The sequence below is a fragment of the Centroberyx gerrardi genome, chromosome 20 (assembly GCF_048128805.1).
Source record: "Centroberyx gerrardi isolate f3 chromosome 20, fCenGer3.hap1.cur.20231027, whole genome shotgun sequence".
Classification (NCBI taxonomy): domain Eukaryota; kingdom Metazoa; phylum Chordata; class Actinopteri; order Beryciformes; family Berycidae; genus Centroberyx; species Centroberyx gerrardi.
The window spans coordinates 19,354,189-19,367,306 of NC_136016.1; the positions used below are offsets into that span (position 1 = coordinate 19,354,189).

The 13,118-nt window shown below is 43.7% G+C and overlaps 1 protein-coding gene across 1 annotated transcript; it reads right to left on the bottom strand.

The window, feature by feature from the left end:
* Nucleotides 1–803: 803 nt before the first annotated feature.
* On the bottom strand, nucleotides 804–13,006 carry usp42 (ubiquitin specific peptidase 42). Its single transcript, XM_071905094.2, has 18 exons — nucleotides 12,928–13,006; nucleotides 10,963–11,209; nucleotides 9,514–9,723; nucleotides 9,176–9,286; nucleotides 8,798–8,897; nucleotides 7,966–8,033; nucleotides 7,780–7,850; nucleotides 7,547–7,629; nucleotides 7,305–7,416; nucleotides 6,868–7,008; nucleotides 6,552–6,652; nucleotides 5,998–6,163; nucleotides 5,194–5,877; nucleotides 5,005–5,087; nucleotides 3,593–4,717; nucleotides 2,966–3,336; nucleotides 2,177–2,275; nucleotides 804–2,016 (listed from the first exon to the last, which is right to left on the bottom strand). The coding sequence occupies exons 2-17, from the start codon at nucleotides 11,198–11,200 to the stop codon at nucleotides 2,199–2,201; spliced, it is 3,741 nt and encodes a 1,246-aa protein (XP_071761195.1). The 5' UTR covers nucleotides 11,201–11,209; nucleotides 12,928–13,006; the 3' UTR covers nucleotides 804–2,016; nucleotides 2,177–2,198.
* Nucleotides 13,007–13,118: the final 112 nt, after the last annotated feature.

Here is a 13,118-nt window from a genome sequence, read left to right on the forward strand (position 1 = left end):
ATAGTAAAGCTCACTGCGCTGAGTTTGACAAAGGGAGTGCAGGACATAAACAGAGAGGGGTTTAAAATACCCTGAAAAGGTGAAATAAACAAGATACTGGATTTTTTCTATCAAAACTCAAGTTGTGTGAAGGCTAACTGGAATCTAAGGGCCGTTAATCCCAAGACAGAGATCGAGCTTTTAGGGTTTTAAGCTTGATCCCGGTTTGGGGAAACCGCTCCTAAACACTTTTGATGAAGACTTTGAATAAAAAATACAATGCTGATCAGAAAACACGTGTGTTTGCGTGTGAATTAACTGACAAGACAATGAAGCCTGACTCACCAAACTAACCAGGTCTTTGGTTATTATTTCAAATGTGGCAATACTGTTGTGAATACAAAATGAGGGCGAGGCGAGCCGTCATGCCGACCCGTATTATTACTGGATAGCTAGAAAACGTGTGTGTATTTAACAAACCCTGAATACAAAAGAGTGCCATCAGCCTCCTTCCTTAAATACTCCCTTATTATCATGTAACTCCAGTGGAAAGGAGTCTCCAATACGATCAATCGATTCTATATATATTGTACAAAGGCAGACAGGAGCTTTTCAAAACCCTGGAAAGTCTTCAGTCTTCATCTCAAACCATCAGCATTTTCTAATCATTTCAAATGCAGCTTGTAAACAAAGTCAGAGACAGAGAACCAGTTACAATTTCTGACATTAACAAATGTATTTTAAGGCTTTTTATATACCTTATACAATGTATAAATCTTGACATGCTATTGTTGAACTAAAGGTATAACATAGCCGTTTTTCAACTTTTTTTGTCTTTTAAAAGGTAGTTTAAAAAAAAAGCAAAACCATACCTATTACTGACATATGTCCATAGAATATGGTCTAAATTATGGTGTGGGACTTTTTCTAAAAACAAAGTAACAACAAAAAAAACCAAAACATCTACTGATAATCCTGATACAGGATTTTTATGTATAAAAAAAATAACTGATAGTACAGTTCAAAATTAAATTCACAGTATTCCTTATGACGCTAGAAGACACAAACTGTATTTTTCTTTAAAAGCAAACACAAAAAGGTCCACAGCCATGATAAACAACTTTTGATGCTTTTTTTTTTTTTTGAATGCTTGAATAAAGTGTAAAAAGAAAGAGAAGGATGTGAGAGAGAAGAGGGAGAGGGAGAGAGAGAGAGAGAGAGAGAGAGAGGGGATGCAGAGAAAAACCTCCACATCTGTGAAAAGTTTTAAAAACACAGAGACTGAATCTTATGCTTCGGAGCAAAATGGAAACATAAAAGAGAGCTGGGAAATGTCCTCAAGTCTGTCCAGGGTAACGTGGAGGTATCAGTCACAGAAGCCTTGTTCCCACTGCCGCACTCCTCCGTCTCGTCCACAAACGCCTCCCTCCGTTTTGTTTGTTTGTCCAATCCGCAGAGGGATTTATTTTTTTTAAAATAACAAAAAAAAAAAAAAAAAAAACAAACATTTTGCTTAGGGCTCCATTACAGGTCTGTAGATACGGTGACATCTTAAACTTGCAGCCGTCATGATGTCTTACAGTTCATCTCTTAGGCAACAATTTGTTTTCCCTTTGTTTCATTCTTCGTATTCGGTTGAACCAGGTGGATGTTCACAAGTTTTTAAAGTCCTGAGTCTTCCACTGAGCAGCAGTTGAGATGTTTAAGCTCCAGGCTTCTTCTTTTTTTTTTTTTTTAACTTTCCTTTTTTTTGTTGGTTTTTATTAAATTTGTGTTTATACAAGTATATATTAATCTTTTTTTGTTTTTATCATAAATGTTCATTGAGTGACAGTATTTTTTATTTTTTAACCATAGTTGGGAGAATTAGGGCAAAGAAATCGATGCCTTAAAAAAAAAGAATCTTTAGAACATTTAAAACACTCTTAATGTGGTAAAAATACAATATATTCCCAACGAAGAAGCACCGCGTCAAAAAATTCTTGATGTCATTCTTCTGCTGTTAAAAAGGTGTTGATTTGTACAGTATCTCCAGGTCTGAAACGACAGCAAAGAGGCTTGTTAGGTTATATAATTAAAACAAGCTACAATATTAGTGCTCATAATAACGTTTCCTAGTCATTTCACATCAGCTATGATTACAGCACTGACAGTTGAGCATTTTGGTGATAAAACATAAAAAAGGAAGCCCACTCACATTGTTCTTTTTGCGAGTGAAGTCAGTGTTTCATAGCGCTGCACAGGCCGTTGGAGGAGAATCCGTGGGAGTCTCCGTTGGCTCGGCTGTAGCCATTTCCTACAAAATAGATCAAGACTTTCAACTGACAGACGTGACAGCAGCAATTACAGAGCAGCATATATTGAAACACTGACATTTACAATCCCACTCTGTTCTCAAAGGCTCATTTCTGTTTGTTTCGATGTGATATTTAGATGATTCTTTGGCCTTGGTGTAGGTCGTCTTCAACCCCAAATGAAACTGGTAATGGTTTGTTTACCATTATCACAAAAACATCAACAAATTTTTGCTGCTGCTAATGTTAAATTAGTTCTAGGTAAGGCTGCGACCAATGATTATTTTCATTATCGATTAATCTATCATTTTTTCAAATAATCATTTAGTTTAATGTCAAAAATAATGACAAATGCCAATCACAAGTTACCAGAGCCCAAAGTAATGTCTTAAAATTGCTTAGTCAGTCTGACCAGCAGCCAAAAAACCCCCCAAAGTATTCATTTTATGAGGATATAAAATGGAGAATAGGAGCAAATCTCAGCATTTGTGACGCTGTAACCAACAAATGTTTGGTATTTTTACTTAGATTAATTTTCTGTATATCGACTAAACGTTTCAGCACTAGTCAGATTATTTTAAATCAACAATCACCCAGTTTTTACTAGAATGAGGATGATTTTGCCTAGAATTTGAGGCTGCAGTCGCCACCATCATTCCCCTTCAACACTCATCGTCTCAAAGCAGTAATACCTGTGTGTCCGTTGAGATGGCGGTGTGTTGCGCCGTTTGTGGCTGCCATGGATGATGTGTGGCAGGAAGCGAGTTGATGGTCACCGTTGTCGTCAGCACTGTATGTGCGCTGGCGTTTCTCTGGAGAGCAGCCGCTGTTGTGTTTAGCGTCCTTGTTGTCACAGTAACGGCGCTTGCGGCTCTCCTGTTCCTCGCTGCTGTCGGCCCTGTGGCTGCGGGCGGCGATTGGGCTGCGCTGCGCAGAGCGACGGCCTTCGAAGCTTTGATCGGCCTCGCTGTCGCTGTCGTGCCGCCGCCTTTTCTTTTTCTTCTTCTTGTGTTTGGAGGTCTTGCCCTCAACGGCTCTGTCTGAAGAATCCACGTCAGAGCTTCTAGAGGAAGACAGAACAATACAGACTAGGATCAGCCTCAGGACTCAAATCAACAACCGACTGTGGTATTAGACCTGGTAATCAGCCAAGGAAAATGACATGTAAAATCATGCACTTCAGTTTACAATACAGAGAATAGTATAGAGAGGGTGGTGAGTGTCTTCTTCTTGTTAATAGTTGTGCAAAAGGGCAAATATTATACTGAAAACATAAAAAAAGCACAATGTAGCATAGAGGTGCAAACAGCATTACTCACCCGCTCTCTCTGTGTCTGTCTTTATCCTTTGACTTCTTCTTTTTCTTGCTCTTTTTGTGTTTTTTAGCCCAACGGGCCTCTGAGCTGTCCTCCCTCTCCCTGCTCAGAGGAGCAGCCGTCCTCCTGTCCTGATCCTCCTTCCTAGGAGCAGATTCAAAGGCAGAGAGAGGAGCGCGAGTGGGAGAGCGCCTGGCCTTGGTAGAGGTCTCCGGTACTGGGACAGGCGAGGAAGTGTCCTCTTTTGAAGGGTGATAGTCCCTGTCCCTGCCGTTGCTCTTGTCCTTTTTCTCCCAGGACTCTCGACCCTCCTGCCGCGATCTCCAGCGGCCTTGAGGCTCCTCGCGTTGGGAATAGCCGTGCCCCCTCCGCTCGCGGTCCCGCTCCTCTCTGGATCGCTGGTGGTAGTGGTGGTAGTGGTTAGAGCACCTGTCGCGGTCGCGCTCCCTGGGGTGGTAGACGGTCCGCTCCCGGCGGCGCTCAGACTCCCAGTCCCTGTAGTGACGGTCGTGAGCGGGTGAACGGTCCCTGTATGAGCGATGGTGGTGGTGATCCCGGTCCCGCCTGTAGCGGTACCGATCGGTGTCGGAGTCTCGCTCACGACTCCTGTCCCGGTAGCATCTCTCCTTGTCCCGATCTTTGCTCCAGTCGGAGGAGTGCAGTCTCTCTCTCTCCCTGTCGCGGGAAGATCGTCTTTCGTTGCCTCGGGAACTCGGCTTGGTCAGGTGAGTCTCCCGAACCTCAGTCTGTCCCTCAGGCCCCGTTACTGGACCATTGGTCTGCCGTTTGTCGAGTTCCCCGGCCTCATCAGCACCTGCGCTCGCCCTTTGAGGAGCTACAGCGGTCCCTGCAGTGCTGGCAGGATGGTCTGGCAGGATGGATAAGGCCGCAGGTTTGCCGTGCTGCGCAGAAGAGGAAGCAGATTCTCCAGACGAGAGAGAGCAGCTCTTGGTGGCAGTGGCTGAAGATGGAGAGCTAGCAGCAGAGGATGCTGTGTGCTGAGGCAGGGGGTCAGGAGGAGGTTTAGCCCTTGTGTCATGAGTGGAGAGATGCTGGCTTTCACTGGCAGCAAGATGGAGGTTCTGAGAGGAACTGGCCTGGGTGGGGGCGGCATTATATGCCTCTTTGCTGGAGGAAAAAAACCAAACAAAAACATTCAAGCACATAAAAAGGTGTTTTATGACATCTTTTGGACACAATGTCAGAATGAGAGACATGCACAGCCCAAACATCGATGCAATTGAGTATGTTTTTAACTAACTGAATAAAGTTGTCATTTTAACCTCAGACATGAAGGGATGTGCCTTTCAGTTCACTGCCCTAAGAGGAATTTTTTAGACTGCACCTAATGTCTGGCTGGCTGATACAGCAGTATCTTTTTTTAAATCAACTCAATGTCAGAATGCTAATCTCACCTTGGTTGGCTGTGGTCACATTCTAGTCCATTAGCAGCAGGAGTAGCCACACTGGACAAACCGCCATGATTGTTGCCAGAAATCTGAAGAGCACAAAACAAGACATTTATTAGTTTGTGCATGAAAATAGCTGTTTTCTAAACTTATCAACACAGAGCAAAATGCAAGCAACAATGAGCTAATATTTACCTTAGTTGGGGTGTCAAGTCCGTTGACTTTGTGGTGTCCGTTGTGGTGCCCGTTTTGACTGGGTTTGGAGACGCCATTAGTTGGTCCGTTTAGTCCGTTACCGTTATGATGCACTCCTGCCTCCCCATTGGTGGGTCGTGGAGCCGGTCCATACATCTCTCCTGCTCCGTTCTTTCCATTAACGTGACTCTTGGCCAAGCAGCCGTTATCCAGAGTGCCACAGTTCTCCTGGTCTGATTCCTCGGACGACTCGTGGCCGTACGGCACCAGGAATGACGCTCCGTTCCCTCCACTGTGGTGATCCCCGTTACCGTAAGACGTGCCATTAACGTGATGGAGCTGGCGCGGGACGAAGTGAAGGTCTGAGCGGACGTCTGAGGTAGACTGTGAGGAGGAGGAGGAGGAGGCGCTGGAGGAAGAGGAGGAGGACGGCTGGCTGTAAGAGGAAGAGGAGGACGAGGAGGAGGAGGAAGGGCGGTTCTGTTTGCCCTGGCCAATGAAGAAGGAAAGCTTCTGGCGTTTGTCATGATCTGGGATGACTGTGGGCCGGCTGAGTGTGTGGGAAATGGAGGAGGAAGAGGCAAGTCCGTGGCTAGGCTTTCCCAGACCACCGCTGCTGGTGCTAGGCTTGGAGCTGGAGGGATAATCCCTTAGCGATCCATTCCCATTGACGTGGAGAGCGCTCTGAACGAGGAACAACAAAGGAAACAGGAGAATATTTTATAAGGGTCTTGGTCAGACACGGGCCACATATCTTAAATTCCGAATATGTTTAAGTTTAAGCACCGAAAGAGTGTGCAGTACCTTGGTCATGTGTGGGGGCAGTTGGGGACCGATGAAGCCTGTAGTGGTGTGTCGGGGCGTGGTGTTGATGCGAGGTATGACCACCGGCCGGGGGGACGACTGACCAGGGTTGCCAGGGTTATGGCTCATGTGGCTGTAGTCCCCTCCGTTCTTCACGTCACTGGACCTGGTGACCCGAGAGGAAGGGACATTAGCAAGGAGGAAGATTTAAATAACTAAAGTTAAGAGGGTTAAAAGACTAGGGTTTAAAGACTGTCTAAGACCCTTTAAATGCCATTTAAAATAAAAAAATGGGGAAAAAACAAACAAAAAACAGTACATCTTTCGGAATATACATCAGTGTGACCAGGGTTGAGATCTCACTGGAAAAGTAACACTGAGAAAACAACATTAAACACTATATTTAACTGTATTTAATGCCTTGAATTTGAATGTCTCAAACACTTTCACACAGACTTTTTCTTTTTCTCTTAAGTTCAAGACATGAGTTTTTAATTTAATTTACCAGTAGTGACAGAACAGTCATAGCTTTAGTTGAATTGGGGTTTACTCACTTGATGTAGAAAAGGACGTAGGCCTGCTGGTTGAGAACGGACCTGATGTCAGTGACAGACACAGAGGAGTCGTTCATCTGATACCACTGTCCGTTACTGGCCTGCAGACACAACAGCAGAGTTGGCAGGTTGGCAGATTTTCTACACAGATTTCAGGCTTCCCACACATAGTCCACTTCAAAATTAGTCACTTTTCCCAGACGTTAATTTATGTGAGTGTTTAAGAGACAAATGTGTGTGCATGTGTATCGCAGCAGTAGCGCCCTGATGGGAGTATGTGATAGACTAGACCAGTGGTCTGTAGCAGTGCTCATACCTTAATGTAGCAGAAGTAGTGTCCAGCGTGACAGCTGAAGCCAGAGTGGACCAGCACAGCGTACAGCCCGTAGACCTGGGGCTCTCCCTGGGACTGAGACATGAACGGCCGCAGGTCCAGGTACTCTGGGTATCTCACATCCTGAGGACCAGAGAGCAGCGGTCAACTGACATCAGGCCACAATCAAATATTCACCCTTTAAAGTCACAATAAAACCGCATTTTGAGAGCATCTTACTTCCTTAATTTTATGTTTTTCCTGTTAAAACAGGATATTGGGGCGGAACATAACATAGGGAGGGACCATCTAATTGAAAATTAGAATGAGTCATTTTTACTTTCAGTGTGACTAACACTGGCACTCCTTTCATGGTGGAAGGATGCAGTCCTACGGCCATTCATGTTACTGGATATTATAGTCCTAGTTTGTTTTGTTACCTTAGTGATTTTGCCTCCGCTGAAGTTTGCGAAGCGCTTCAGTGAGATGGTGAGCACGTTGGAGCTGCGGTGGATGGTGAATCTCTTTGAGGCTGTGACCATTTTTTTGCACCTGAGGGAAACACATGTTCATATTGTTTTAGCTGGCAAATTGCCAAGCAAAAATCACACCTAGGCTATTGCTTGTTCTATTTGCAGGGGATTAGCTTTTGTTTGGACAAAAGGCGAGTACAACTACTCACTTGGTGCATTTGTAGGCGTTTTCTCCATCCAGTTGTTCAGGCTTGACAAACTGCTCCAGAGCCTTGGTGACACTGGGAGCCGTCTGCATGGAGAGACAAAACAATCCAGAGTTTGGCCTTATTCTAAAAATCACTCACAAAAGATAAATTCCTTGGTTTGTTACAGGTTTGTAGTAAAAAAAAAAACACTGAAATATTAGATCTGCTAAGGCTGGCAAATTTTGCTTTATTACCTTAATTTCCAGAGTAACATCCAAGAAAGGGTCAAATGTATCAGAGACTGCTTTGCAGTTTAAACATTTCACTGTAGAGGAAAGAACAATCAGTGACACGGTGTTAGTCTAGCAAAGCTGTGAGCCATACAGATATGAGAGCAAGCTGATACATTGAATAACAAAAACAAATCAAAACTAAGTTACCTCTGGACCTTAGGTACCCGCCAAAGACTTGATGGATGAAACTCGTTGCCTGCGTTTGCCTGTCCAGTCTGTTACAAAGATAAATTTCATGAGGACAAAGAACAAGCAGCAAAGGCACTGATCAAAATTTTGTGACTGCCTCAAAAATAAATAAATGAATAAATAAATAAATAAATGTTTGCCTCCTAATATGGTACATATGAAAAACAATCTAAGACGAAACTGTGCTCCTTTGTATCGGCAAGTTACAAAATATTACACAGCCTTGAGAGAGGGAGGAAGACAAGGGAGGTAAGAGACAGCAGAGGAATTAGAGCAAGAGTAATTAGTTGAGAGGCCACCTGTTAGTACAGAATAGAATTTGAGCTGATACTTGAGGTTCCTAAAGTCACTTTTTAAGAGTTCCTTGAGTACCAATATGGTCAGGACAGTATATCTATTAAACATGCCTCGCTGTAGCGTTAGTTAAAAATTCATGTGGGTTAGCTATGTGTACATAACCCAATTCTTGGCAGTGGCTCTACACTGATTTCTAATCACAATCACAAATGCATCAACATGTAGCTTTTATGCGGGGTTTAACTACTGTCTACTGGAAGGCCTGAGCAGAATATTGTGTGGATCAGCAGAGTAAAAGGAAGACCATTTCCTCCCAGTGTCATGAGTTTGAATTCCGCTCATGACCTACATCACAGGCCATCCTCTCTTATCTTTCCTGTACTCTCCACTATAAAACGATCTAATAAAGCCCAACCCTTGTAAGCAAACATGTGGTCATGTCTTGTCTATTTCTAAACACAAAACAGCACAACTTTGCATTAAAAAAAATTACTTTGTTCCAGGTAGGCAGGACTTTTGCATAGCATCCACTGTGTACCGCAGGAACTCGTGGGCATCCTCCTGGCTTCCATAGCGGAAGTGCTTTGCAATCCCTATGTAGGAGAAACACAACAAAACACAGGAAGATATGTAAGTGACAGATGCTGCACTTAGCTTACAAGTCTCTATTATCATTACTTTTAAAAGGAAAGGAGTCATTGTTGCATGGTGTGCTTGATCAATAACAATTATCTACTAGAAACTTTCTCCCAAAATTTCCCTCCAAAAATAAAAGGTAAACAGCCTTACAGCGCCTCCTATTGTCCGTTTGAGGGAAAACATTTTTGCCTTGCACAACATCAGTCCTCTAATTCTGAATAAAACCACTCACTTTTGAGCTCATTGAGGACGCCAATGGGTTTGATGACATTCCCAGAGTTGGCAAAAACCTGAATGATGTGGTTTTGCATGGTGCACATCATACAGAAGCCCGGCTCGTGACCTGCAACAGGGACAGACAGGCACAACATTCACGAGTAAGGCAAGGCCTGAGAGGAAAACAATTCTTAGATACAGCAACACTACTAAGACTGATGTATTAATTATCAAATGACTGTATAATTATACAAGAACCACCTTGGTGCAAAGCATCCACATGAAACTCACAAAATGACAGCCGATTTAAAAGTTTAAAAGCCGATCCTTTGGCCGGAAACAACAATAACTTACATGTTTTGGAATGCTCCCTCGTCAGCATGTAGTTGGTAAGCGGAGGGGTGTAGGAGAGACACTGCAGGGCCGAGTTGAGGAAGCAGGTGTTCCCCATGTTCTGCAGGCCTGCACCGATACGGTGGACCTGGGTCCACTTCAGGCTGAGCCGCTCTGGAGGGAAGAGGACCTTCTGGGGCAGGGCGATGCCGTCGCCACTGGTCATTACCACTGGATACACAGATAAAACAGAACCAATATCATTATCAAAATTACATTTCATTTATTTCCCATGTTCAGTATATCTACAAGAGCTTGTCTTTGTATGCTGAAACCTAGACAGCTTACATAAGTACATATTGGCACATGATAAAGGGGCAATAGGACGTCATTGTAAGGCAACAGTGCAGGAAATACAGACGATAGATATCGCTCTAGATATACACTTAATGCGATTCTGATTGAGTGTCAGACTATAAAACAATTCAAACAATCTGAGATCACAAGATAGGCCAGGTGAATTTTTGAGAGGGTGGGAGAAAGGGGTTTCCTCTCTCTTCTTTTATTTCTGCTGCACAAACAGAGAGAGTCAGCCTGCTACTCTTTAAATCAAAAGCCCAATTGGGTCACAAGCCCAAGCGATTGATTATGCTCTCGCTTCAAACACCAGCTCGCTCACATAAGAGCGTGAGTCTGAAAGCGGAAGTAGCAATACAACACCTACAAAACTCGTTTTGTCACTCTGAAATACTTTCAATTTTAGTTTTCTTTGATACATTACATTATGGCAGACAGATCTGTACATTTATCTTTAATAACACATATAATTGCTTAACATTAACCTAACATATGTGCAACTTGGTGGATCATTTTATAAAAAGCACCTTAGAGTGCCACATTTTTATAACCCACACTAAAGAGCTAGCTTGAGGCTAATGGTGCAGTATGATTTGAACAAGAAATGCTAGCAATAACAACCATCAATTTTTAGTATTGAAACCAACTGGTAGCTCTGGCTGCAAACAAATAAGCCAGCTTGTGGTAGCATTTGGTTTGAATGATGAATGCAAACATGTTGTTTTTCAGTTAATTGAAGTGCTACTACAAACACTTATGCCCTAATGTGCTTGGTTAAGATAAGCAACAGACTAAAATTCAAACTGTCACAGTATCCCTTGATAATGTCCTTCCAGCCAGACCACTCTCAGCACCAATATGGCCTCTACAGACTAGTGGAGGAGGGGATAAGGCCAGGGAACTCGACATGCATCTACTGCAGACCAACAGTTCAGCAATAGGGCTTGAGGGATAAATGGAAGGTAGGGAGCATCAGCTGGCCAAGCCCAGCTCCAGAGGAAATTGGGTATCCTCAATGTATCAACAGCCTACTTTCTACACAGTCTCCTGCTAGGTTTCAAAACAAAAACACACGCATGGTAATGCACAGCTGATAAACCACACTGCTCCTACCTTGCTCCTTGGGTCGGTCCACAGAGCTGGGCGTGCTGTTGTAGACGGTGGCGCCAGGCGTCGGGCCCAGGCAGCCTCCTGGAGCCTTCAGCCTGGGGGAGTCACTGGGCATGGCGGGGCCCATTCCCCAGCTGCTGGAGCAGCTGCCATCCATCCCGTCTCCACTGGTGAAGGGGGAGCGCTTGCACCCGACTGACTCGTGGTCAGACTTCTCTGAAGATCTGTCAACTATGGTCATTGTTCATTGCTGTAGGTGGGACAAGAATACAGGGATATACAGTTTAACAAGCCGCGTTAGACAGGTTAATACAAGGGTTTTGTTACTTACATAGTATGTAATTACATCCGTGTGTGGCATTAATTTTGTGGAAATTAAAGCCCACCACATGCTGGTAAGTTTCACTAACATTTGGAGGTATCCATCTTATAAGAAACTTGTTGGCTGATAAAATGTTGAAAGGGACTGATGAAATTTGCAATGCACTAGCCACTAGGGCAGGTGATAAAAGTTAACAATAGTTTCCTACCCAAAACACTTATCACTTTTGGCAAAAAGTGATACATTTGTCAAAAAAGCAACATTAGATCAGATATTTTTCAGAAAAAGAAACAAAATACACCTTATGACTATATTTGGAAAATCAACAAGTACTTATTGTCTCATGGACATCATTTACAAATGCACAAACGTGCCAGCAAGTGGTTCAACTGAATGTTCGATCATTTGACTCAAGAAATCACTAGCTTATATTAGCCTAGCACTCTGAGTTTTCATTCCTATAATGCAAGTTAGATGTAAATGCAGTGAATCTGTAGTTGAGTTATCCACCTATGCAGCGGTTCAAGGGACGCTGCAACTTTGCATCGAATTTACATACTACGACGTAACAAAGAGTTTACTCTTCCAAGGAGAGTTGGTGTTGCGGGAGAAGCCTGGGCTAAACTGGCACTTTAACATTAAAGCTAATTTTACATTTAGAGACAAGCTGTCTTCATTAAACCTGGCAATTAACGGTTAACGTTTGAAAACCGATGACATAAAATCTGCAACTGCATTAAAGCGGGCACATTTGCCATTCAGACTACGTTTAGAGCTAAATGTTAAGCTAGCGCTTGGTTATATAGCATTTAACGGCACTTTGTAAGATTTCCCCAAAGACAAGCGTTAGGAAACACTGACAACGTGTTATCTTGGGTGTTCAACATGATCATATAAGCGAACATGAAATGTATTTAGCTGAGCTAACAGGCTAACGTTAGTAGTAAGCAATCCGCCTGAGAACATTTCTTGGTCTGAAGCACGTTTACGACAACTGTTCCCTCCCACCTGCTCTGGCACACTGGCTCACATTGGCTAGGGCTTAAGCTAGCAACTGCTGGCTAGGCCTCTAACACGCAGCGCAGTGAAAGCTTCATAAAAAATAAATTAAACCTTCTTTGGTCCTTGTTCAGGGCGGAGAGTCGGTTAACCTTACCTTTCTCGTCGAGGACAGGAACAGAATAACTGAGGTGCGCGGCTCGCGTAGCCACAAACACCATGGTAACGGCGAACGTAACAAAGCTACCGAAACATGGGAGACGGCTAACGTTACGGCGGTAAGCATCGTGCAACAATATTGGTGCTACTAGCCAGCCACGATGCAAGCTAGCTGCCATTACAGATTGTGAAACAACAACTAGGACACTAAGGACCACCTTCCCATTCCCACTTTAAAACAAATACCGAAGTTTGGTGAAATGTACGTGCCTAAGTAACGGGACAACTAGCTAGCTCCGGCTAGGCTGTGAAAGGAGGGGCTCGACACCGGTGGCTGTGCTCACTGCGCTGGTCTCTCCGACATGACACTCACTGACTGATAACCGGTGTACGGCAACTACAACAATTCTCAACGGGCTAAACCTACCGAAATATTACGGTTGCACAATTAAAGTGTCATTGGTTCATAAAAGCATTTGTACACTCACCTGTGATCTATTATAAATACGTTAATAGACGTTGTAAATCCATTCCTTATTTCCAGCGGGTGTCCGGCGGTGAACAATGACGTAGCTAATTGCCCCACGGGTACATCCGGGTACCTGGGATGAAAGGAGAGTCCTGATTGGTTCATTTCGCCGTTGTTCTGTGTGGAACGTGTTCGGGAAAAGCCGTCGCA

Bases quoted from the DNA above. Each gene is read 5' to 3' on its own strand.
- usp42 (XM_071905094.2), bottom strand. From the start codon at position 11,200: ATGACCATAGTTGACAGATCTTCAGAGAAGTCTGACCACGAGTCAGTC. The intron at 6,164-6,551 runs GTGAGTAAACCC...TCGGGTCACCAG, and splicing joins TACGTCCTTTTCTACATCAA to GTCCAGTGACGTGAAGAACG. The intron at 5,878-5,997 runs GTACTGCACACT...TTCCTCGTTCAG, and splicing joins TGCCCCCACACATGACCAAG to AGCGCTCTCCACGTCAATGG.